At 35.8% G+C, this 26,965-nt stretch overlaps 2 protein-coding genes across 11 annotated transcripts in view; one reads left to right on the forward strand and one right to left on the reverse strand.

The window, feature by feature from the left end:
• On the forward strand, positions 1-11,555 carry LOC117678537 (coagulation factor X-like). Its single transcript, XM_087872738.1, has 8 exons — positions 1-831; positions 1,201-1,361; positions 1,711-1,735; positions 2,157-2,273; positions 3,907-4,041; positions 4,588-4,880; positions 5,488-5,605; positions 7,211-11,555. Exons 1-8 carry the CDS (start codon positions 756-758, stop codon positions 7,756-7,758), a joined length of 1,473 nt encoding a protein of 490 aa, XP_087728864.1. The 5' UTR covers positions 1-755; the 3' UTR covers positions 7,759-11,555.
• Positions 10,506-26,965, reverse strand: part of IWS1 (interacts with SUPT6H, CTD assembly factor 1) — a 21,596-nt gene continuing 5,136 nt past the window's right edge. For 6 of the 10 annotated variants that reach the window (XM_034439749.3, XM_034439746.3, XM_034439744.3 and 3 more), the window contains 12 exons: positions 24,366-25,155; positions 22,516-22,705; positions 22,261-22,318; positions 21,447-21,541; positions 20,356-20,506; positions 19,325-19,407; positions 18,082-18,211; positions 17,519-17,636; positions 16,582-16,693; positions 16,137-16,193; positions 15,810-15,921; positions 10,506-10,893 (listed from right to left, as the gene is read on the reverse strand). In XM_034439749.3, the coding sequence (XP_034295640.2) occupies positions 10,762-10,893; positions 15,810-15,921; positions 16,137-16,193; positions 16,582-16,693; positions 17,519-17,636; positions 18,082-18,211; positions 19,325-19,407; positions 20,356-20,506; positions 21,447-21,541; positions 22,261-22,318; positions 22,516-22,705; positions 24,366-25,155 (2,028 nt within the window). In that variant the 3' untranslated portion in view covers positions 10,506-10,761. Of the gene's footprint in view, positions 10,894-14,958; positions 15,119-15,809; positions 15,922-16,136; positions 16,194-16,581; positions 16,694-17,518; positions 17,637-18,081; positions 18,212-19,324; positions 19,408-20,355; positions 20,507-21,446; positions 21,542-22,260; positions 22,319-22,515; positions 22,706-24,365; positions 25,156-26,965 lie in introns of all 10 variants that reach the window. The other 4 variants (XM_087872735.1, XM_087872733.1, XM_087872736.1 and 1 more) reach the window with 2 other exon arrangements.

The following is a 26,965-nucleotide window of genomic DNA, read 5'->3' on the forward strand; positions in this document are numbered from 1 at the left end:
GTATCCTGAGACTAGAATGTCCATGTCAATATTTGCAATAGTTTAATCATCAACATATAATTTCCAATAGCTTTCTTTCCTAGCTTTTGTAACGGTTCTAAATAGCACTTTTTCCTTCCTAATCAGGTAAGAGAACACATTTCTAATCTGTTCCAAAAAAGCAGACTGTTTCTTTTAAAACTGCCTGTTTCTCCCCCCCCCACTTTATTTTGTTCCTCTTAATATATACCTGGTTTCCTGAGAGACAAAGTTTCTGTTATTAGATGCCAATTGTTATTTGATGAAATGAGCATAATCAACAACTGTCAGAACAAAATGAAATGCAATCTGTTCCTGTAGGGTACCTCTTACACACTTCAGTTCTAACAGGAGATTAAAAGGAAATAGGCCTTATTTGCTTGCACTACTATTCTTCAGTTGTTTCCTCACTTGGACACATTGTATATATAGCCAGTGCTAGTGCATCAGATCTTCTATCTTCCTCAACATGTTGATCTTTCCTTAAAAAGCAAAATACCTGATTCCAGTACATTTAATTTCTGGTTTCAGGAGATATGACTTCTATTCACTTTATTTCTAGAACTGTAGCCTTCTCTGCTAGTCCACATCTTTGTTTTTCATATGTACATAATTCTTATTGTCCAGTTATCTCTTTCTTGTCTCAGTACTTGAGGAATATTTTGTTTAGTCTTGTTTCCTATGTGTAGGTGACTGTCTCCAAATCAGTATATTCTACTATTCACTTTGGATATATAATGGCTAGAATTTCCTTGGGGCCAACCTTGATTTTCTTAATCTGCTGCTTCATCATCTTTTCACATTCGTTATCAGGTACCTATTATTCATTACCAGCAGTCACAATATGGATCATGTATTAACAACCGTAGTTAATTTTTAAGCCCATATGTTTCTGATTGTTACTTTAAGAACAAAGCTATCTATTTTAATTTCGTAAGTGTTGCTTTGAGATGAATTTTGGAGATGAAACTCAATCACATGCTTTTAAATACCGGTATATTTCATTTATGGATCTCCCCCACCCCCCATATTTAAGCCCAGGAGAAATGACCAAACATATCCACCAGTTTAGCCCTGCAGTATTCTGTATATTCAGTATGTTCAGTGTGAAGATAAATATATATATTTACCCTGAATTGAAGAAACTGGAATTCTTAGTGATATCTTACTCTTTATCTACAGTATTTGTGAAAAAAGAGAAGGCAAACCAGGTTCTGAGGATTCGGAAACGTGCTAACACTTTCTTGGAGGAAATTCTCCCAGGAAATTTGGAGAGAGAATGTAGAGAGGAACAGTGTTCATTTGAGGAGGCGAAAGAGATTTTCAAGTCAAAGGAGAAAACGGTGAGCAATGGAATTGGAGGGACATCTGATTATTTCTTGCAAGTGTAAGAGGAAAGTACATCTATCCAAATATCCCAATATATGTGTGAAGGTTAGAATAATTCAGAAGTGGGTACCATATATATTTGTATTTGTCAATAATAAAAGATTTATATTCCTGATGCAAATCCTCATAATCTATGCAAATCACCCAGAGAGCCAGATCCATTTTGTGTCCAAGACTTTTCTATAGAACCAGGTTGATTTTAAATCATATGTGTCTTAATTACTTACATTGAATTGTTTAAGTTAATTTATAAAGGTGCTTTGGCCTAATCACATCTGTTTTTATTTTTTATTTATTTTGCAGATGGAGTTTTGGTTCGATTACAAAAGTAAACATTTTATTCATTTTCTGTGTATTCTGCATAAATAATTGTTCATTAAAACTTAAAGCTTATAAATACCTATGCTAACTTTGGCCCCATAAATCTTGAGTTTTTATACATTTTGAAATCTATTGAAGATTTTGCTTTTGTTCTGGCAAGAATTTTGTTTACGTGATAAAATTATTTTAATGTATTGTTCATATAATGAACTGTTACAGTTTTTCTCCTTTGCTCATTAATCTGCTGTATTTTCATATTTCATTGATATAACTATTTTTGTTGTTATTTATAATTTTAATATTTTAGATTGTGTAGTGTGTTATTGAAACTGAAGTGGGTAAGAAACTACTTTAATGCATAAATAAGAAATTGCTCTAAATACTTATCTGGATTTGATTTGTATCATCAAATCTCTTTTTCTAAACAGATTCCAACCCCTGTAAAGAAGAAGATACATGTAAAAATGGTGGAATATGTAGGGTCAAACACTATACATATTCCTGTACATGTCCCCCAAGGTATGGAGGAAATCAGTGTGAAATAGGTGAGTGAGGTATAACATTAGCTGACCTGCTATTGTTGTAAGAATCAGCTACCTTTTGGGATAGCTTTCTAACCTGGCAAGACTTTGTTGGACAAAAGTCATAGTAGTGAGGGAAATAAAAGGGTAGTTCAGAGGGCATATGTCAGGAAAAGCAGTCATGTAGATAGGATCAGAGAACCAAAATAATAGCCTGGTCCCCAATTTGTCAAAGAACTTTTGCTGCAAATATAAGATGCATCAGCTATTATCAAGGAAAATAGGTCTTGTATGTTTTCAAAGTTTTATCTTCTACATTTTTCTGTTGAAGGTTCTCTTAAAGAACTCTCTGTAATTTAACCAACTCAGTATCTTTATTTCCTCCATCATTAACTGTACAGCTAGCCCTCAACTTACGACCACAATTGAGCCCAAAATTTATGTAGCTAAGTGAGAAATTTGTTAAGTGAGCTTTGCCCCATTTTACAACTTTTCTTGCCACATTTCTTAAGTGAATCACCGCAGTTGTTAAATTAGTAACATGGTTGTTAAGTGAATCTGGTTTCCCCACTGACTTTGCTTATCAGCATGTTGCAAAAGGTGGATCACATGACCCCAGAACACTGCAACCATCATAAATGTGAGTCAGTTGTCAATCATCCAAATGTAAATCACGTAACCATGGGATGCTGCAGTGGTCATAAGTGTGAAAAATGGTCATACAGCACTTTTTTCAGTCCCATTATAAGTTCAAACGGTCACTAAATGAACTGTTGTAAGTCAAGGACTATCTGTATTGCATGTAACTACTTAAAGTTAAAAAAGAATGATAACATTCTTTTTAAAAAATTAAAAATATATTTTATATTTTATTTTTTTTAATAGTGTTCATTTCTATTTATTTATTGTTTGATTAATCTATCTCCCCACCCCACCCCAAAGGAGGACAGGCTGAATTCCCAGTTGCATATCACAGAGTCAGAAGTTGGTACTATAGAAATGTATTTCTTTTTAATATATATAAGTGGATTGCTTTTGCTCTAAATGGGTTGGTGTTCCCCTTATACTTGCTAGTAAGATGGTAGCCTGCTGGAGTCTTATCTCACACACACTGGGATTGGAGAAAATATCAAGTAGAGGGCCCCCCTAGAAAGTAGGTGGTGGTAGCAACTAAGCCGCTATGTTAAGGCAGAGGGTAAGGCTGGGATCAAAGGATTCTGGGAGAGATGGTGTGAGATGCCAACTTTTCTCTTAGGGAGTAAGCCATAATACTAAATGGGCTCTAAACTGGTGATCCAGTGGAATCTGGAGACCCAGTTTAGTCTAGTCTAGTGCCTGAAGGCACTGGGCTAGAAACCAGGAGATGTGAGTACTACTCCTGTCTTAAGTACAAAGCCAGCTGGGTGATACCGAGCAGTCACTGTCTCTCTCATCCCTAGGAGGTAGCAATCACAAATCACTGCCAAAAAACATTGCCAAGAAAACTGCATGGACTAACTCAAAGGTACACGCAAATAATAACTTGAAGATCCCTCTACTAATTTTAAAAATGATAATTGGGTTCCCATTACTGATAGCCTATTATTAGAGGATTACAATCTGTTGGAGAGAGTAAGTAGTAATGACTCAAGAACCACCTCCCCTGTCTCCAATGCAGAGAAATTTGAATGCTGGTACAAAAATGGAGGGTGTTGGCAATATTGTCAAGATACCGAACATTCAGTTCGTGTGATCTGCTCCTGTGAAACAGGATATACGCTAAATGAAGATGGGAAGAGTTGTATCCCCTCAGGTAATGATTCATCATTTAAAAATGTGGGTTTAGAAACTAAATGTTCCAGAAGCCCTTTTCAGTCTGGTTTTCCCTAAATGGGTTGATGTTATGGTTCCAGAATTTCCAACCAGTCAGCATGAAGAGCAACAGATTGTCTACTTCAGATGCACAGACTATGAGGCATTATGTTGAATAAAATTTGGTTAAAACTAGGAAGTAATGACATCCGGGCAGATGGGTGGAGCCTCATGCTGCCGCTGCTGCCAGTTCGCACAAGCTGGCAGAACCGGCAGGATTTCACCACTGCCTCAAACCCATAAATCATCATATAACTTTTTTTCTTCTTTCAGCAAAATAAATTAGGACACAATGTTAAATTAAGTACAGTTATCCACACTGTTTAATCTCAGTGGTGGGATTCAGCCAGTTCTCACCACTTTGGGAGAACCGGTTGTTAACTTTCTGAGCAGTTTGGCAAACTGGTTGTTGGAAGAAATCATTAGGGCAGAGAACCGGTTGTTAAATTACTTGAATCCCACCACTGTTTAATTTCCCTGACTTTAGATCGCTTTCCTTGTGGGCTGATTAAGCGATCCACACGTTCTTATGAGGGAGGAAGAATCACACAAAATGAAACGAATATTCATGAGAATATGACCAACTGGAATCAGACGTTAAGTTGGGCTTCCTCAGGATCGTTGAATCTCACAGCAGAAACTGAAAATGACTTGGAAAAGCTGAAAGGAAATTTCACAGAAGAGGATTTACTCAGATGGCCAAATATTAACTACACAGATAAGGAAGACCCCAGAATAGTTGGGGGATCTTTCTGCCGCCCAGGAGCATGTCCTTGGCAGGTAACACTACCGCGCTTAAAGGGTTTGATAAAATAGCCTCATTTTTTATTGTTAGAATTGCAGCGTCGGATTCCTTTATGAAGCAGCAGGGGGCAATCTTTTTCAATGGAAGTTAATTCTGAATGGCAAGCTAGGAGATGAATTCCAAAAAGCAAAAAGGGATACAACACAGAAGTTGGAACTCTCAGTAGTTCATAATTATCTTATATTCATGATATTTAGCAGCATCTTTTGCAGAGACCTGGGGCTCTTTAAGGTTGGGGAGAACTGCATGTAGACTTGGAGCCTCAGGTCATGAATGTTGCCTTTCAACAAGCACAATACCAACAGGACCTCTAAAAATCATCCAGACTTGTCCTTAAATGATACCTTTGCCTCCCAAGGGAGGACAACTGACTGTAGATGCTGTCCTTTTGTATGAATATTGGAAAAAGGAGGTTTGCAATATTGTTGTGGGCATATGAGAAATGTTGCTTCACATCCGTGTATTTTTGTGTATGACGATCAACTTCTGATTCAATGCTAAATAATTGAAATGAGAGTGTGGACAATTCATACAGATTTGCAGCTGGGTTAGAGAACAATTTATTATTATTTTTTTTCCTAGGTACTGATTCAAAATAGTAGAGGTTATGGTTTTTGTGGGGGCAGCTTGATCAGTAGTCGGTGGGTACTTACCGCAGCACACTGTTTCGATGCCGTTATTCCACATCAAGTTACAGTGGGTAAGTTGTAGAGAGACACAAACAAAATTACAGTCTTCTAATGCTTGTTTTTCCCCACAATGTATTCCTGAAGAAGCAGTAGATTCTCCTTTTCTGATATCACATTCCTGTTGTAAAAAAGTAAATGTATTTCTAACCTTTGAAATTATAGAAGCAAACATACACCTTAATGTTTCTCAGCCTCAGCACCTAACTCCCAGAATTCTCCATCCAGGAAGTCAACACATTTTAAAGCTGAGATTGAGAAACATTGATATACTTTAATTAATTTTATAAAATGATACTCTACCCTGATTATTTACTGGCCTGAGTATGTTATGCAGGTGTACTTGATTACAGATCACCCGATTTGCCAAGGCCTTTAGAGAGAATTGCTATTATAATGCAATTTTCTTTCTTTTTGATCCCTTCTGGATTTATTTCCATTACTATCATTGTTCTTTTGTTTTCTGCTGTTTTGATAGGTTTTTTAAAATATTATTCTTTGTTTTTAAATGTTTACCAGTTATAAACTGCCCTGAGTTTCTGGGAGTTGGGCAACATATAAACGTAATAAATTATTATGGTTGGTCACACAATCAGCCAAATGTTTTGACTGGATTAATATAGTTGGTCACAGTTCTCCAGAAGTTTAGACAGGATTTGATTTTTAATCTACTTAGCGAGTCCTTTCTAAGGACCTGGGATAGGCAGATGTTGTTGCTTGGTGAATTTATATATATATAAATAATTTTGTTTTATTTTATTTTATTTTATTTTATTTTATTTTATTTTATTTTTATTTTTATTATTCTATTCTATTCTATTCTATTCTATTCTATTCTATTCTATTCTATTCTATTCTATTCTATTCTATTCTATTCTATTCTATTCTATTCTGTATATGGCCACCCAACTCACTCTCAGTGTCTTCAGTCTTAAAGGTATCACAGGATAACATGTTCTAAGTAAAGCTGCCTTTTGCAATTGACTGATGGTAATTTTGTCAATGCTGATGGTGTTCAAATGGTGCTCCAGATGTTTTGGGATTGTTCCCAAGGCTTCTATTACTATTGGTAATACTATTATTATTATTAGTAGTAGTAGTAGTAGTAATAGTAGTAGTAGTAGTAGTAGTATTGGTAATACTATTGGTAATACTTTGCCTTCATTTGCCACAGTCATTCTACTTTTTAAGTTTTCATATATTATTTCAGAGACATCACCTAGCTTGTTCTAAGACAATCCTTTGGGCTAGTAATCTAATGGTAGTATATACTGTATTCTTCCTTAAAAAAACTAGTAAAAAATTGGAAACACCAGTGGAAGAACAATGATAATGTTACCAATAGAAGATGATGTCATTTCAATTTCCCATAGAGTTCTGTAAATAAGGTATGTCAGCTGTCATTCAGCTAGAAGCTCCCTTGTTTTTGAAGTGCCTAAGGAAAAAATCTGCATATATTACAAGCATTTTAATGAACAGAATCAGTATTTCAATAACCAGATGACACTATTTCTACTTGGATCTAAGGCTATTCTTATTTTTTTGTTTTTCACTTTCCTTGTTTTCCACTGTCAGCACCTACTTAGATTTTCCCCCCCACACTTTTATTTGCTTTTCAGGAGACTTTGACAAACATCAGCGAGAACGAGATGAACAAAAAGTGAGAGTACAGCACTACTGGAGACATCCTCAGTATAACTCACAGAACTACAACAATGACATTGCTTTGGTTCAATTGACTAGTGATGTGATTTTTACCCAGAATGTACTTCCTATTTGCCTTCCTCGTCCTAACCTAGCTACTTTGCTGATTGAAGACGTAGCCCATGGAATAGTTAGCGGATGGGGTGCAACTTATGCTAGGGGCAAGTTAACTCGCTTTCTCATGAAAGTTAGATTGCCCATTGTGAGCATGGAGACCTGTCGGCAGTCCACTGAGAAGCTCATTACGGACAACATGTTTTGTGCTGGCTATGATAAGGAAGGGCAGGATGCTTGCAAAGGAGATAGCGGTGGGCCTTTTGCTGTGTCTTATCACAATACCTGGTATCTCTTGGGGATTGTTAGTTGGGGGGAAGGTTGTGCTGAAGTGGGAAAATACGGAGCTTATACTCTCGTACCCAATTATATGTCATGGATAAAGGAAGTAATTGAAACTAATTCTTGAAGTTTTTTTGCATAACCTGCAGTGAAGGCCAATCTGTATAAAATATTTTTTTTTGTGCATTTGGTAATATTTAACAACTTGAATAGCCAGGTCACATTGCAGGTTTGTTTCCTAAAGCTGGTCTTAACTGAAATAAGCAAATAAGTTGCCCTTTTCTTTGTACAGAAACCGAATTGTTCTATAAATCTGTATCAGCATCTAATTTAGATTTAAGCAACTGGATAGGTAGAAATACTGCCTCAGTCCTCCCTCCCAAAGTGATTTTTAACCCTTGTAAAGGACTGTAAGGATACTGACAAAAATAGCATCAGTGTCATGACACAAGTTGTTTCTTTCATATGTTTGAACAAGATCAAGTTATGCGTTAAAAAGGGTGAGACTTGCAAGGTGATCCTACAACCCTGCTTTCATCATTCTGATCCTATCTTGAAATCTTTCCCCCTACCCCCATCTCCACAAATGCCATGGGGTTGTGTGATCCTGCAGAGAGCAATAGGCTATGGTGGAAAAGGAAGAGCCAAGCATTCAATTTGTGTTTATACAAACATGTATAATTTGACGACTGACCAGACTGACAAACTATTGTCATGGATTCACAAAATACATTTGAACTCTAAAATAACCAAAGATGAAAAACCTGCAGCTGCACAACTTGTCATGTTTAGTTACTGTTACTCTTGAATAGCTTTTTGTGTTGGCCAAAAAAGACCCCATAAAAGCATACAGCTGCAGGTTTTTAATTGATCTGGTTAGTCGTTTCTCATTATTTTCAGAATGGTGGATGCAGGAGCTGCTTCTGTCAATCCATTCCATGCATCTAAATAACGATCTAAGCCAATGATTGCAACAGTCCAAGGAGGAAAATGGAATATAAGCAGCCAATGAAACTGAATTAAACAACAAAACTTTAAAATATAGGAATATGGTAGGATTGCTTTTGAAAGTAAGAATTGCAATGTTAAGCACACTACCATATTTGAGGTCTCCATCTCCACCCCCTGATTCTGTTGGCAATTTTTGTGCCAGAACATGATCATTCAGCAGTACAGATTGGTGGACAGGTTTGTTTCCAGAATATGGAAAATAACTTTGTAAATATTCAGTAGTTTTAAAACACCTATATATAGCCTATATATAAACACTTAGGAGATAGCCCACTTTTATATGGGCTAGCTCCTAAAGGTTATACAAGGCGTAGGCTTCAGATTCTGAATTGTGCAATGCATGTTATCTGAAACAAGAGAATGCAACCCAGTGTTTCCTACTAGGAACATTTACAACAGGAATGCCAAATCTCTTGAAACCTCTCCCATAGAGGTAAAATGTAAATACATAAGGGATATTCTCCCACCGCCCCTCCCGGTGCCCGCGATTATAGTTCTTCCCCACTCGTTCTCTGATGAATAGTATTTGGAGACATACTGAATGTGGAGGGAGTCTTGGGCACAGAACTGAATTATCCTTGAATGATGTGCTGTGGCATGCATTCCATAAAGCGGGTAGGGCCAAGTGAAAGAAAAGATTAGACAATTTGATTTCATTCCATTAATTAAATTTAATGAATTATTTAATGAATGAGATATGGTTCAAATATTACTTTTGAAGCAGTATGCCTAAGGATATGCCTTTATGCCTCATAGTTGTAAGTATCAGTACTGTTATCTTGCAGCGAAAGGTTGGAACAGTAGTGCCAACAGCAAACCACAAGGAATGCTAGAATGACAGGTGCTTGATGACATTATGGGCTTCCATTTTGGCATTGGATGTGCACCAGTCATGCCATTTGCATGACACCATTGTCAGGCAGATTTTGCCACTTGCTCCACCATGCTCCAAACCCAACCTATTGCATGTATCTGAACTACAAGAAAAACCTCTTCTTCCAATATGAAAAACAGGTCCACGGAACATCATCTTTTACATGATTTAAGCAAATGGTGAGGGGAAAGATGTCAAGAAAGGAATGTCTCACATTCTTCAAATCATATTCCCAAATATAGCCAGGATTGGATCAGAATGTGTCATGGCATGTAAGCAAAAAAAAGCTTTTGAGCGTTTTTACAACTGAACAGATGAGACCGTGACTTAACCTTAACCCATCAGACAGCAAAACATTGCAGGAATTTCAATGAATCCACGTATTCCTATTGTGATCCTAAGCGTATTGACTCCAGATGAATTGTTTTAATAATCAGCATTAGGCCATTGGAAAAGGCAGCTTTGTTTGGAACAGCTTACATCCTGTGACAATATACCCCTTCAAGTATTAATAGCTGTCAATCTTCCCAAGTCGTTGAAAAGAATCTGATGGATAAAATCCAGTGTGAACATCTATCTGACTCTATAGTAGGAAGTGGAATTTCATTACTTCCAATATTGTTGCTTAAATGCATTCATTCTGTGATAAGCATTAAAATAAATGACAATGCATTTACAGAAGAGATGGTTCAGAAGATTCTTAAACCCCATGACATAAACATATTAAATGTTTAATATGTTCTTTCTTTCTCTTCAAAAATGTGATATATTTGTTCTTAAAGTTCCAAAGTAAAAATGGTATTTTTAAAAGAAAAAGATTATCATAGTATTTAATTAGTTAACAGAAATCTATATACAATATGTAAACAAATACACTTTACCTTTAATTATAAAAATATAAGAATGCAAGCTCTTCTATTCTTTGAGGCTTCAGAATAGTAAAACTTCTATATACACATTCAATTCACAAAACATCACACAAACCCCACTTCAGAAACAGATTTTAATGTATGAGATTTGCAGCAATACAAGGTTTTGTCTGTACAAAGGAGACGAGAGGTCAGGGTTAAATAAAACCATAATGAACAAATGTCCCAGGGTTTGTAACCCTGAATCTACATGTATAACAATCAGCTGAACCAACAATTTGAAGATGCACTTAAAAACCCCAAAGTTTGTTTTTTAAAAAATGTAGACATCTTCTGAGTCTATACAGGAGACCATCAAAGGTGATTCTGGGGAAGGTCACAATGGCATTTTATTGCCTTCAATGCTGATTTTTACAGCATGGGATGTTCTGCTTTTTTTCCTGATGTCTGTGAACTTTCGCATCTGTTTGTCCAGGCGACTGACCCCTTTCTTCGAACTTGCCTGGAACTTGAAACAAAACTTTCATTTAGTACTAGAATAGTCATCAATGACATCTTGATGTTTATAAATCACAAGAACATACATATACCATCCCTTGTTGCAGTTGCTATCTTTCATTACAGAACCTGGTAATACTGTGAGGGACCGTCAATAGCTTATTTTCAAATGCAGTCTAGAGACGTACTGTATATTACAGATATACAACAGAAAGCACTGCTTTTTAGAAAAAAACAATTCTGGACACAATTCTTCACATGCTGCTGAAGTTCAGAATCTAAACCGTGAATTTAGGATAGGAAACGAGCATTCCATACATCACTGGAGTGTGCAAAAGGGAGAGTTCACAGGAACATTAAGGACATTATAAGAACTCTATTAATGACTCTGATATCTTAGGCCAGGTTTATTTTCTTCTTCTAATTTAACATTCAGTCTTGTTTCTAAGCACTAAAGGTAGCAAGAAATATTTAGAAGATTCTGTGATAAATACAGTTCTGACTATTCTCAGAAATGCACTGCTTAACAATTGGCTAATGATATAATTACTCTTAAGTTCTCAAGGTTTAATGCTATGTTTAAAAATGAAGTTCTTTTTCCTGTATTGGATAATTACGTTTTGGGTCTCCTGTTGTATATTAAAGCAAATAAAAATCTACTTTAAAAGATTATTATATCCGCAGTATTTTGCAGATTGGCTTGATAAATACTTTACAATATGGAAAATATAACTGAGGATGAGAAAAAGGGAATGTTTGATGCATCACCACCCCTATCTAGAATTTTAATTCATTGAACCCCATTGGATTTCTTTCAACTGGCAATATTCTGTCCAACAGTAGGTGACTAGAAATTCTTTGAAGGAATCTGTTGAGCAACCTTTCTCCCAAGCGGCTATATTTTTCTCTCCTGTTTCCCTTTCTTTCTTTTTTTTAAAATTTGATTTATATGCCGCCCTTCTCCGGAGACTTAGGGCGGCTTACAATGTGCTAAGTAATAGCCTTCATCCTTTTTGTATATTTATACAAAGCCAGCTTATTGCCCCCACAAACTGGGTCCTCAATTTACCTACCTTAGAAAGGATGGAAGGCTGAGTCAACCTTGAGCCTGGCGAGATTCGAACCTGCAGTAATTGCAGGCAGCTGGTCTTAATAACAGGGTGCTTTAGACCACTGTACTACCAAGGCTCTTTGGAAATTTCTAAGGAAATTAGTAATAAGAAACATCAGAATCTGCATGTGAATGGGATTTTTTTTTCTTTTTGTGACCTTGTAATCCCGGAGTAGCTGAATGGAGCTGAGTGTTTACTGGCCGGATGCCCTTCCTGACACCTATGCAGAGTTTACAGCAGATATTTTCTCTTTGCGCCCTGATAGAGAAACATCTGTTGTTGCCTAGGACTGAACTCTCAACCTCCTGATTGTGAGGCGAGTGTCTGAATCTCTAAGCCACCTCTGCATGTGAATGGGATTCAAAACTATTAAAGTCCCTAGTATACATAACATATTGTATAAAACAAAAAAGCAAGACAAGAAGTAGCCACATGACAAAACAAAGAATATTATTAAACAGTTTTCACGAGGAATGTTTTACAAACTTAGCTTACACAGTGATATTCATGGCAACATGTACAACAAAATAAAACAAGAAGCAAAATGCTGCATTATTCGTAGAAAATATCTCAAAATCTCTATTAGGACAAAACCTTTGTTAAACCTTTTACCAAATAATGTAAAAGATCTTGAGTTGTGATGTGAATTTCCAGGACTTATGGGGGAAGATAGCTGACCAAAGACAGGACTCAAGACAGCTCCACAGACAAGCTGAACTGACACTATAGCTTTGTTCATGGGAGCCAAAGCAGACTGGTTCCCTTTAATCTTTTCTGGATCAAACAGAACAATGTCAGATTACCCAAGCTGATTCTCTTTATGGCCATTCCTTCTCCTCATGAGGACATCACAGGACAGCAATCTAGTGTGGGAGCAGGGGGAAGGAGTCAAGAGACAGGGAATTCACCATTTTGCTCCAACTGCAAACTGGGGCCTTTCAAGGACACAGATATTTTTTTTGAGCAAATTCTTAATAAGGATCAACAACCAGCTAAATGGATCACAGAGAAAAACTGTCTTACATAAAAGGAAAAAAGGGAAAAAAACGCCATAAAGTTGACTTATTTGATCAGGGATAAAACAGATTGTTATTTTTCTGGGTGATTCTTTCTGGATTATTGATATTTTATTGGATTTGCCCAAAATGGGTATGATGTAGAACCTTCTTCCCATACCATTGTATGCAATTATAATTTCATACTACTTATATTGGTTTTACACTTCTTTACTGGAAGTAAAGAAATTTGGATATTTTTTCTTTTAAAAGGAGAAATTATTATTTTTTTTTATGTTACCTTTAGCCTTTTTTTTTTTTTAGTAGTTCTCAGTTTATAGGCATTTGTTTAGTGACTATTTAAAAGTTAAAACAGCACTGAAAAGCACGACATAGGGCTGGTTTTCATATGACCATTACAGTATCTCCATGGTCATGTGATCAAAATTTGGGGGCTTGGCAACTGGCATGTATTTAGAGTCCTAAGGTCATGTGATCATCTCTAACTTTCCAGCTGGCTTTCAACAAGCAAAGTCAATGCGGAATGCCAGATTAATTTAACAGCTGCAGTCATTTGCTTAAGAACTGTGATAAAAAGCTTGCAAAATAGGGTGCAACTCACTTAACAACTGTCTTGCTCAGCAACAGAAATCTTGGACTTAACTGTGGTTTAGTTGAGGACTGTTTGTATTAGGATAATGGGATTATTGTACATTTATGAAATGTAGATGTGTGCCTATGCAGTGGTGATATGGAATGTGTATCTGAAAATAAGATATTATTTGTAATGTGCATTTGAGGCTTGTTTTCTATAAAGGAAAGAAATGGTCCCTTTTTGTCATATTAAACTTGAGTTTTTAAATTTTCATTGTATTAAGATGTTGGCACCATTTCATGACTTTTAAATGGAATTTTGTTATAGTTAAGAGATGAGATGTGCAATATTGAGTATTTATACATTAATATATAACATGTTAAATGTTAAAAAGTTATGAAATGGATCTTTGCTGGTAACTGGATTGAAGATGATGTTATTTATTTAATTTGCCTATTGTCAAGAAAAGAGTTAGGACTATGGGGCCTTACTGTAATGAAATGGCCTGGGGAAGAAAAACAAAATTACCATTTTCTAATAATAATAACAATTAGATCCAAGCTAAGACAAATGGCAACCTAAATTCATAGTTCTTTGTGTTATCCTGATGAAGGTATATTTCTTAATTACAGGATAATTAGGCCTAAGGAATGTGTTAGGATGGTGGAGTACCAAAGAGCTATTTTAGGTGACATGCTGCTGCTTTTACTCTATAAAATGTGCAAAATCAGTTCAAACCAATCTTCTCAGGAATTATGTTTATAATAAACTACTTCATGCAATGTAATTTTGTCTAATGTTGAGATTAAGGAGATGAACATGTCTTATATTTATTTTTACCGTATTGAAAACTTTTTTTAATAAGAAATTCTGTTCAACTATTTAAATTCATACATGGCAAATAACCTTCTATAGCGGTTTTCTCTAGCATAATATTTTTATTTTTCCAGAAGTTTTGGGTTACAATTACAATTTGCAACAATGAGGTGAACTGACTAATCAATAAAATTATTCTTGATACTCATCTGGAATTAGTAGGAGCTAAATTGGTAAGAATTGTTAGGACACAGTGAAAGCAATATGTTGGGTGGAAAGCTCACCACCACAAGATAATGGTATATGAAGTTGCTGTTAGTATCCTTGCTGGAAAAAAATGCAGTTTTTAAATGTCAACTCTTTTTAGTTTTTCAGTCACAAAGCCCTGGAAACCTCAAAAACAAACAGCAACAACAAAACCCCCAATGTATTAGTTATTTTCCCTGACCAGAAAGCTTTAATGAAACCTCGGAGTTGCTGAAGACATGCCCTTTTGTCTAAATGGATAACAATGGCAAGCATTGCAGCACATGCACAGCTCACTCTTTCAGGGATACCTCTTGGATCAGGGACAAGAGAAATATAAGGCTACAAGGGCATCCGGTTGCCTTCAATGCTGAACTTGACAGCTCGATGCATTTTGCTGAGACGTTTCTCTTCAGCAAACCGCCTCTTGTGTTTTTCCAGACGATTAATACCTTTTTTAAGAGTCCCGGGCTAGAAATTAAAGAATGGACTACTGATAACAGACAACACAATCACTTAACGCTCATTTTCTTTGCCTTGTTTCAGTGGTGAAATTCAATTTTTTTTTTACTACCGGTTCTGGGGCGTGGCTTGATGGGTGTGGTAGGGGAAGGACACTGCAAACTTCTCATTCCCTCCCCACTCCTGGGGGAAGCATATTGCAAAATCTTCATTCCCACCCCACTCTGGGACCAGCCAGAGGTGGTATTTGCCGGTTCTCCAAACTACTCAAAATTTCCACTACCAGTTCTCCAGAACCTGTCAGAACCTGCTGGATTTCACTCCTGCCTTGTTTCACATATAAAAAATAAAAGTAAGAAGAGATGAATGGCTTTCATTTCATACCATGACAAACAGAAAGAGTGAAGCAAAGATACCTACAAGCTCTGTGGGATAATTTATGGGATTGGACTGAGGAGAACCCTTTGTGCAAATATTTCAAGATCATAGCCATAACAGCAATATAAAACAGTTAATAAATATACAAATTTTCACACTGGAAAGAATAGTAGCACATAAAGTACATGGATGGAGCTATGGAAATGATACTGAAAGAGAGCAGCTGTGAAGAAGAATTTCAGTGAATCCTGCGCAACACCTAACTCAGAACAGATCTAATTTCAATGTTACAAAATGTCTTCCTTTTCCATTAGCCACTTACCCGAGAGGACTCCATTTCCACATTCCATTTTGGCCTCACTACATAATCCTTATTGGAGGGCATTGGAACTCTGGCACGAGCACAAAATCCTGGATCACCAGGTCTGAGAGCTCTAAAAAAAAAATAACAATTTTTTTTTGTAAATAAAATAAATAAATAAAATAAAAATAAATAAATAAATATAACAAAATAATATAAGGGTATTGCAGGATCTTTTTCAAACCATTTAGTTGGCTTTTTTGTCTACAAAAGCTCAACATTCTTCATTACAAACCACACAATGAAAGTGTGAGGTATCAAAATATTTGAGGAATCAGTCAAACATACTTTTCTTCTCCTGTTAATACTTTCTCCAAGTCCCTGCGGGGTGTCTGACCACCAGAGCTGCAAAAACAGAAGAAGGATGGTAAGTACTACAAAACATGACTAAACAAATCATAATCCAAATAATCTCTTTCCTATAAATCAAAATTTTAAAAAACAAATAATAGTAGATAAAACATGTTCATCAAATTGCAACTCACAGGAACAAGAATGTTCCTAAGGAGGAATGCTTCAGGAAGAAGGAAACAGTTTTTGAAAATAAACATGACTTTTCATAAAATCAAAACGTTTACAAACTGAATGACAAGTTTCAGAAGATTCCAGGGAAGGAACTCTAAACTACATACAGCAACTTTTTGGATTACCCTTTAAATTATTACATAGCTGAAATCACTACATAGCTTTTGGAGTCAAAACACTAAAGGCATTATACATTTGTATAAGATACCTGCTTAATCGCCTTCGTTGAGGCATCTGCTCCAGATCTCTCTGTTCTCTTTCTTCTCTGGTCATTCCCTTATAGTTTGATGTTAAACCAAAAATGGGCCGGGACCATTCATCTGTTTAGTTTTATTAAAAAAGAGAACAGAATTAAGTAAAAGTAACAAAGCAGCACATAGCCAGTATCTACCCAATAAGAAACTTGACCTCAGGCAGTCACTTGAATCGCTTAACTTTAAACAGAGATTTTAGCCCATTTAACTAAATCTGAAAATATATATATTTAGAAGTATCATAAATACCAAAAAATATGCATTGTAGTTACTGTTAAATTCAACACATATATAAAAGTACTATACCAGTTTGATATATATTTAAGACAGCTGTAGTTCAGGCCTCTCACTTAATGAATTTAAAAAACTGAAATATAAAAGCTTTATGTATATTTAGGCCTGCATTTATCAATGGTAATCTTGTAAACATTTACTTGAATTCCCAAACACAAACAAAATGAAACATAAAAAGGATTTTTATAAAAAAATAACATTGAAAATACAATAAAATAAATAAGCAGGTCATCACGTACTCTACAATAGGAAAGTTTGGTATCATTTTCTATTTTAGAAAAAGATTAGAAAAAAAGGACCTAGTGAACCATCAAGTCTGCCCTTTGAGGTTTTTTTGGTTCTTTTTCATTAATTAATTATTTTTTTAATTATTATTTTTATGGTTTGTCTATAAATTATTTGATAGTTTGTTTATAGTCAACCAGATGTTCAGACTGGATTGGCATTTTTATCCATTTACTGAGTCCTTTTCAAAAACCTGGGGTAGATGGATTATTTTTAATTTATTTAATTTAATTTTTGTCAGATGATGGACTTTATTTTTGTCAGATGAATTTTATTTTTTTAGTAGCCTACAGTACATCACAGTTTACTTACTAATTAGCTTTCCTGCCATATCCTTGTTAGACCGCGATTCCTTTGGGTGTTTGTAGAGATACATCACTGATCTTCCAATCCCACTGTGTTTTAAGGTCTCCTGGCTCACACTAGGTAACTACAAAAAAGAATGACGAAAAACCATACTCTGCTTAAGCTTCAGAATTGCAGTTTTGTTTTAAAAAATAAAAGTCTAAGCATATTAGGTACAAATATCAGGAAGGATTTTTTAAAATAGAAAGGAACAGGTGCTCAGGTGAGCTATGGAGTTCCAGACAGGGATGCAGAAAGAAATTAAGCATCTATTGGAAATAAGTAAATTCAGAAATTCTCCTATTTTCAAACGTTTCTTTCTTAACTTTTATACAATTTGGTTTTACAAAGTAGCTATACTTCATTATTGTATTGGTTTTAAAATGAAAGTACTTCTATAGGTACTAAAACTGTGCAGGTATCACAATTCATCTTACTGCTATGTGCCTATTAATTTCTCAAATATCAATGTTATACAAAACAAGTCTGCTAAATAAATTATGCTGACTGTACATGCATGTGAGGCTGACCTCTTGCAGAATCTTCAAAAGCTCCTCTCGAATTTTCAGAGCAGGAAGACTCCGATCTGGTAATGGAGAAAGCCACTCTTTGATGGCTGACATCACACCACTGTCAATGAAGGTTTCCTTCAAGTCTTGCCTAAAAATTGAAAATAAAATACTAAGCTAGCAGTTCAAAAGTAAGGAAAAGGGCATATTTGTTGGAAATAAATCAATTTCTTTCTTTATTGCCACTGAACAGTTCATGCTTAAAATGACAAAAATATTAAGACAGGATGGGAAGCTCTTTTGAATTTTAAATCATCTATGTAGCCACCTTCTGATTACAACTCTTTGCCTTGCTGATCTATCCGTTTGATTTCTATATTGGGCAGATCTTTGAACAGACTATCAAGCAGCACCTCTATGAGCACTTGATTCAATTAACAGAAGCAGGTAAAGGTTTTTTTGCAAACAAATCATACCAGGCTAATCTTATAATCTTCTTGGATAAAATTATTAGTGAATTGGGGAATGCGTAGCTACAGTATACTGGACCTATACCTTTGCTTCATAATAAAATACAGGTTAAACTGGTTAAAACCTTCTAGATGAACTGTCAACCAGTGGAACAGTCTACCATGTGATGTGTTGAATTCTCCTTTGCTAGATGTCTTCAAAAGACATGGATTGAGACAGGATTGTCATCTGTCAGAGATAGTCTTATGGATCATACTCTAAGCAGGTAGTTGGACTAGATGACTTCTAAGTTTCCATTGAATCCTATGTTTCTATGCAACACTTAAAGAACAACTTTTAGATGATATAAGCTAATTTGGTGCAAATAGCTAAATAGCTTGAATGCACATGAATATGTAGATCCTAGTTATTACAAGCAAATGATTCACTGATACCGTCAACAAATTTGTAGCTAGATTTGTTATGCTTCAAACAAGTTATTTGAAAAACTTTTTATCAGGGTAAGTTTTATTCACCTTATTTAAAATCCTTTAGTAATTCAGTGATTTTAATAAAACCTTCCAAAGTATAACAAAACTTTTAAAAGTCATGTTATTTTCAACAGAATGTTAGTCTTCAAAAATTTAAATTCATCTCATTTTAAAATAACAAATAAAATTTATTTAAACAAAGAAGAATTACAGTTATCTATTTACCTAGATAAAAAGTAATACCGATTAGCATATGACCATCTACAATATATCATATCTTTTTTCCAATATTGTACAGAAAAAAGAATTAGATTTTTCCTTACTTTTTAAGATGCATGACTACAGTTGGGAGCAAAGTTAATTTCTTTAGTGCTGGTTTCTTCTGTGTGTTCAACTGTCTGTCCTCCTGCAAGAAATTATACATGTCATTAAAAATAAGCCGAAAAAAGCAAAATGCTTAAAACACTTGCAAATTAAATCAATTACAACCTCTTGTAGAGAAATAACTAAAAAAGGAAGCCTAAGCCTTAACCATAAAACTAAGAAAAAAATAGCAATTATGGTTGTGTAAATTTTCCTGCTATTTCTTCCATTTATATATGACGTTTTTTATGTATTGAATCAATGAGATTTCTGTATCCAGACAGTTCACAGAATTTCATTCGGTGTACCCATCAGCCACACAAGAGCACTTATACTCTTTGTGATATTAGGAAGAAGCAGGAATAACAGTTTTTTTTCAACATCTTGATACTCTAAGGAATGTGAACTAAGTAAACAATAAAAAGGACAAATTTAACAAGCAATGCTGTACTTTGTAAGTAGAAAGGATGTGATGAGCCTCTTTTAAAATATTTGCAGATTAGACATCAGCATTTAGATCACTGTAGGCTTTGGCTCTACAGGTAATCCTCAATTTATAACCATTTATTTAACGACCATTGAAAGTTGACAGCATGGAAAAAAGTGACGTGACCAGTCCTCACATTATGACCGTTGTATATCTCTGTGGTTATGTGATCAAATTTCATGTATTTACAGAAGTTTCATTGTCCTGCAGTCATGTGATCACCATTTGCGACCTTCCCAGTGGGCTTCTGACAAACAAACTCAATGGGAAAAGCTGGATATGCTTAATGATTGCAGGGGAAAAAAAGGGGGGGAGGGGTTTAAAATCAAGCACAGCTGAGTGACTGCATTGCTTAATGACAGACATCTGGTCCCAATTTTGTTCATAAATTGAGGACTCCTGTACTCAATTCAGTGAAACAAACAATCCTTTTCCGCAATCCAGTTTAAAATAATTTCATTTGCATGAACTATCCTTACAATCCTTGGAAAGCAACAAACACACCTCTGCAGCTTCATTCATCTTAACAATCATGGCACTGACTACATCGTCAGCATCACTAATGAATGTCCCACCATCCCGATTGCGCCGGCGTTTGCCACTCATGCTCTTTTTCCGTTGTAACATCATATCAAAATCTGACATGAAGTCCATACTGAAAGATAAGAGTTTTTCACAAAATTCAAAGATTACTAGGATATAGCAACAGCTTAAACAAATTTAAACAACACATATAATATATGATATATTTGGTACAGATCAATCAACAAAGTAAAGAACACTTTATCTACTTCTAAAAATTATGATGTAGAATTTAGAACTTTGGCCGTAATCCTGAAATTATAAATGTATTGTATTTAAAGAAAAAGAATAAGCTAGCAGCCTTAAGAATCACAAAAAGCAATAGTATAGAAATGTCTTGTTTTGTTACTCATGACAAACAAGTTTCAAACTGTAAATTAGGATTTACGTTATCTGCTATCAATCACAGTATAGAGTTCATGAAACAGCGAAGTGATTTTTACATTTTTATCACCTTAGGACTAGAGTTCCATTCTTTACCCTGAATCCCATGGGATATGTTAAAGGATCTGCATAGATAAGACTACACAAAAATAAGCAGAACCTAAACAAACATTCTGTGAAAGCAAATTGGCTATGAAACCAAAAATACAAATAATGGAAAGTGCCTGGCTTTCAAAGGGTACCTTTGAAAGTATACGGTATATGGTATAGGAGCATAGATGGATGGTTTTATAGAGGGCTTGATTAATATCAGAAATAGATTGATTTAGAAAAAACATTGACATTCTCATCTGACTAGCTCTGCCTCCTTTGTAGAAGAAGGCAACATAGAATTCTATTAAAAAAAAAAACACTTGTCCTAATTAAAACTTTTTACTAAAGTTTAGTATGTGGCTCCTCCTCAAACTTGAATTAGGATTAGGAAAAGATAAATTTAAACTGGGGAGAGGGAGAGAAATATGTATGCTATGTTGAAATGCCTAAATAAATGGCAGGATTTTTAAATGTGATATATAATTTGATATACATCAGATCTATTTGGTTTCTTGTAACTATCATAAGAGACTTACTGTTTTCCTCTTTTGATATTGTCATCAGAATCTGACTCATCTGCTACTTCTTTTCTTTCTGCTTTCTCCTCTTCCAAATCCTCTTGGTTAAATCCCTTGGGTTAAACACAATAGGAGTTGGTTAAATATAATGTATGTTTTTAAGAACACTTAACAGAGATCAATCATAGCATTTAAAGCTTTGAAGGTTCATACTAATATTTTCATCCACGACATCACATTTCCAGCTGGCCAAGGCTATCAATTGTGCTATCCAGCAACTGATAAAGCTAACAAACTAATACAATTCAAAGGTGATAAAACAGCATGCAGGATTTTGAAAGTGTCCAGAATATTTCCATCAGGCTAGATGATAAAAAGGTAGAGATAACCCGGCTTCAAGTAAAACTGACATGCTTATGCAGGTTTTTTGGCATTATGGAAGTAGCTTGCTAATGGTCTTAGATGCAAATACAGCTAATCTCGGGACTAAAGCAAATAGCATGGCTTCAACACCAGCAACTTACGTTTAGCTAAGTTACTCTTTTTCTGTTTGTTTTGTCTTTATTACTATTTATTTATTTTTATGTTTTTATATTTTATGGTATACAGTGGGGGTTGTCTTTCAAATCCAGAAGCAGAAAAAAAAACAATAAATATTTTCCCAATGAAGCGTGGTGAACTTGAAAAAGGCATACTATTTTGTTACCAGTCTAAGAAATCTATTCATCTAAAATGAAAGTTACTTAAAGGAACATGCATTGGCAGATGACTCCAAAGTACAGGAAGGAGTGATGTATGGGAAGTACAAAATATAAATTAATGACGTACTTACCGTAAATTCCTCTTCTTCCTCATCTCCAGATTCTCCAAATATATCTGCTATGAGGTTTCTAGGGGAAAAAAAACAAGCTGTTGTTCATAACCATTTTCTGGGCATGCTACCTAACACTACAACTTTTATTTATTTAAAGAATTTATATGGCCACCTAACTTAAAACACCACTGGATAGTGTACAAAAAATCAAATGTATGTTTCATCTATTTAATATTGTTCCAGAACTTAATCTTGTAACTTAAAATTACTTACTCTTGCTCATTTCCTGACTCACTGTCACTTCCAAAAAGATCTTTTTCTTCTTTCTTCTTTCCACTGTCACCTTTGTCATCATCCTCCTCACTATCAGAAGCGATAGATTTCTTTTGCTTTTCATATTTCCCTGATGTAGCATCACTATCTGATTCATCACCATCAGAGATAATGCGGCCCTTTTTTGCAGCTGCCAACAGATGAGTAAATAAATTAATCAAAAACTGAGCAACTTTGAGCAACACAATTATCAACTAGTTGAGAAAAAAAATCTCCTTAACACTACAAGCAAAAGGAATTATTTGCAAGGGCAGATATGCAACAGCTAGTCCCCCTAGCTTTATTAATAATTGCAGTAACCACTCTGAAGAAATAAAGTCCCATTTTAACACCTTTGTTATATAGTTTGTGTAAAAACAGCATGATTCCCCCCTCCCCCGAAACACCATTTTAGATCTCTGCCAATTCATTTTTATACTTCTTGTTAATCAATTGTACCAAGGCAAAATTTTCAACCTGCTATACTGTAATGTCAAACAGCAACACATTTTCTGAATAGTTTTTATCCCAGAGCTACAATTGCATTCAACAATGAACTAAAGGGCCACCATCAGTGAGCTGTTGGACAGCATTACTTGGTCTGTTGTGTGGATGTTTCGGTGGTTTAGGGGTGGGGAATTTGTGGAGGGTGGGAGTGTGTTTGGGGATTGTTATATGTATTGGAACTGGTCTTTGGATGTTAAGTGAATTTCGTTGTATGGGTATACTGTGTATACACGTACAATGACAATAAAGTTAGTATCATTATTTGAGGGTGGGTGGGGGTAGAGTACAATGGGCTATTGTATGGCCCATTCTCCTTTAATGAAGAGAAATCATCCACCACACACATCTTAAAAAGTTCATGTTGGACTGCTGCAGTATTTGTAATACAATCAGTGAAGAAGCCACTTGGATAAGCAGTGAAACCAAAAAAGGAAAGAAGTTCAATTGCTATGACTCAACTTCCAGAGAACTACACTGGATAAATGAGAATCTTCATCGACATACTGAAGATTGAACATAATTTCACTTTTAAATATGATTTGTCACACACAAATATTAAAAGAAATCTGCACTTTCTGCTTTGATCTCTCTGCTTGCTCCCCCCTATCCTTTATTGGAAAAAATATATTCCTCCAATTTTTCATTACTGATATGGAAAGAATGGATAGAACAGAAAGTGCTAAAGTTGGAGCAGGAAAGTACAAATATAAAATCAAATATATCTATGGAAGATAGGGAAGTTGTAACACATGCAATAGTTCCAGTACTTTTCTCTACAATTTAAGCAAACCCACTAAATTGCTTTTTGTGTACTTTTCTACACTGGACATAGACTGAGGACAACTTCTAGCAGCTGCGGTTCACCAGTGTCCTTTTTACTATGGTAGCTTAATGTTTCAGCAGGTAGAATAAGGGCATACTGATATCAACAGAATTTGAGAATTTTTTCAGATCCTTTCCTCCAACTTTTGAGGATTCAGCTTTTAAAGATGTGTTACATTTAATCTATTCTAAAGTACGAGAAGATGATAGGGTTAGACATATTAAAACGAGTCACCGTTCACACATATATTTGCACATTTATCACCTGTTCTACACTACGTTTATTTCTACTGAATGTGCAATGCCTCATGGCAGGATTGCTTATGCATTTTATTCACCTGGATGATGATAATAAATGATAATAAACTGATGTGAGACTCATCACATATAAATGTTCAGAGCCAAATCTTTATGTCACACACTTAATTTGGAATCATAGCATATATAGATTGAAAATTAGTTCTGAATTATTTTTTCCTTACGTGTTCTTTCTTCATCTTCACTATCAGACAGCACAACAGCTTTCCTTTTGGCCAATTTCTCCTCCTCTTTTCCATCTTCTTCATCACTGTCTATCTTCTGTTTTTTGGGACTTCCTTCTTCTTCACTGTCAAAGCCATGAAGTTTCTTTCCAGTATCACTATCTGAAAGCTGAGCACTATTCACCAGTTCCTCTTCTTTCTTATTTTCTCCATCACTGTCACCTACCTCTATTTTCTTTTCATTTCTGGAGGGATCTTCAGATTCAGAGTCACTGGACTGAACCTTTTGCTCCTCATTTTCAGAGTCACTGACAACAGGCTTTTGCACTGTCTCATTTTCTGAATCAGTGTCATGATTTTTTGGATGCTCCTCAATTTCTGAGTCACTGGCTGGATGTTTCTGGGGTTCTTCATTTTCTAAATCACTTTCATGCCTTTTATGCAAACTCTCATGTTCGGAATCACTGCCCGTGTGCTTTGGAGGTTCCTCGTTTTCAGATTCACTGCCATGGCCCTTCGGAGGCTCTTCCGCCTCAGAATCACTGGCCTGATTATTTACAGCATCCTCATTGTCAGAGTCACTGGCAGGTTGAACAGGATTGTCTTCAATATCAGAATCAATATCTTTCTCTCTATCAACCCCTTCATTTTCTGAGTCACTGCCATTATGATTAACGGCATCCTCGTTTTCTGAATCACTATGTTTCTCTCTCGGTGTATCTTCATTTTCTGAATCTGTCATGGGATGTTCTAGAGTCTGTCTGTCATCTTCCCCATCACTAAGTTCATTCTGGAAAAATAAGAATAATATTATCAAGGAAGCTGTAGAAAGTAAATGAAGGCCAACTCAAATAATATAATTAAATCAAAAACGATCACAGGTATTACAGGTATTATGAAATGTTTAGTATTAGAATAAAATTTAACTGTAAATTAAGTACAGGTAGTCCTTGAAACAAGACCGTAATGGAGTCTGTCCATTATATGCTGTGATGGTTGTTAAGCAAAATGGCTTCACTTAACAACCTCATCCCTGTTCTACCTGAATCAATGGTTAAACGAATGCGAGGGTCATTAAACAGAATACTGAATACCTCAGGGATGTCCTTGGAAGGCCTACACAGGCCCTGGATTACCTGCCCCAGGCCTCTCATCTGAGCCTACCCCCCCCCCACCTGAAGCACCTTGTACTCCCACTTATCAGCAGGATCCCTGTAATGCTTCAGCTTCCTTCTCAGCTAGTGAGAAGGATCAAGCCAGCTAGAGCTTGCAAGTCTCTAGCTGTCTTCCCACCTAGCAAGCAAGGGGAGGTCAGGCCAGTTGAAGTTTCCAAACTCAAGCAAGCCAGGGGAGATCAGGCAGTCTGGAGTCTTCAAACAAACAAGTGGAGATCCCACTCCCTCCCATACAGACGGGAGGTTGAACAACTAGCCTCGTGGTGTGACCGGAACAATTTGGAACTGAACACACTCAAAACTGTAGAAATGATGGTAGACTTTAGGAGAAACTCTTCCATACTTCCACCTCTCACAATACTAGACAACACAGTATCAACAGTAGAGACCTTCAAATTTCTAGGTTCTACCATATCACAAGATCTAAAATGGACAGCTAATATCAAAAACGTCATCAAAAAAGCACAACAAAGAATGTTCTTTCTGCGCCAACTCAGAAAGCTCAAACTGTCCAAGGAGCTGCTGATACAGTTCTACAGAGGAATTACTGAGTCTGTCATCTGCACGTCTATAACTGTCTGATTTGGCTCTGCAACCCAACAAGACAGACACAGACTTCAGAGGATAATTAGAACTGCAGAAAAAACAATTGCTACCAACTTGCCTTCCATTGAGGACCTGTATACTGCACGAGTCAAAAAGAGGACTGTGAACATATTTACAGGCCCCTCACATCCTGGACATAAACTGTTTCAACTCCTACCCTCAAAACGACGCTATAGAACACTGCACACCAAAACAACTAGACACAAAAACAGTTTTTTCCCCAATGCCATCACTCTGCTAAACAAATAATTCCCTCAACACTGTCAAACTATTTACTAAGTCTGCACTACTGTTAATCTTCTCATCTTCCCATCATCCATCTCCTTCCACTTATGATTGTATGACTGTAACTTTGTTGCTTGTATCCTTACGATTTATATTGATATTGTTTCCTGATTGCTTATTTGTACCCTATGACTATAATTAAGTGTTGTGCCTTATGATTCTTGATGAATGTATCTTTCCTTTTATGTACACTGAGAGCATATGCACTAAGACAAATTCCTTGTGTGTCCAATCACACTTGGCCAATAAAAAATTCTATTCTATTCCAAGAACTTGCAAGACTTGCCCTTGGGTGTTCCAGTAACACCCAACTTACCTTTCTGATTTTTGCAGCTTCTAAGAGAGGCACCCAGCCTGATACAGGATCAGTCTCTTACAGACACAGCCTGATGGCAAACTCCGGCTATTTTGCAACAAGGTTTTGTTTATTTGTTTGTTTTAAGGAGGCCCCATTTTTAAAGGAGGCTCAATTTGTTTGTGAAGGTTCACAAGAATAGCAATAGCACTTAGAATTATATACGGTTTCACAGTGCT

The sequence above is a fragment of the Pantherophis guttatus genome, chromosome 6 (assembly GCF_059756535.1).
Source record: "Pantherophis guttatus breed Tessera chromosome 6, ASM5975653v1, whole genome shotgun sequence".
Classification (NCBI taxonomy): Eukaryota; Metazoa; Chordata; class Lepidosauria; order Squamata; family Colubridae; genus Pantherophis; species Pantherophis guttatus.

Coding starts and splice junctions, on each gene's coding strand:
- LOC117678537 (XM_087872738.1), top strand. CDS start 756: ATGGCTAGAATTTCCTTGGGGCCAACCTTGATTTTCTTAATCTGCTGC. Junction 4,881..5,487: donor CAGGAGCATGTCCTTGGCAG/GTAACACTACCG, acceptor TTTTTTTCCTAG/GTACTGATTCAAAATAGTAG. Junction 5,606..7,210: donor TCCACATCAAGTTACAGTGG/GTAAGTTGTAGA, acceptor TTTGCTTTTCAG/GAGACTTTGACAAACATCAG.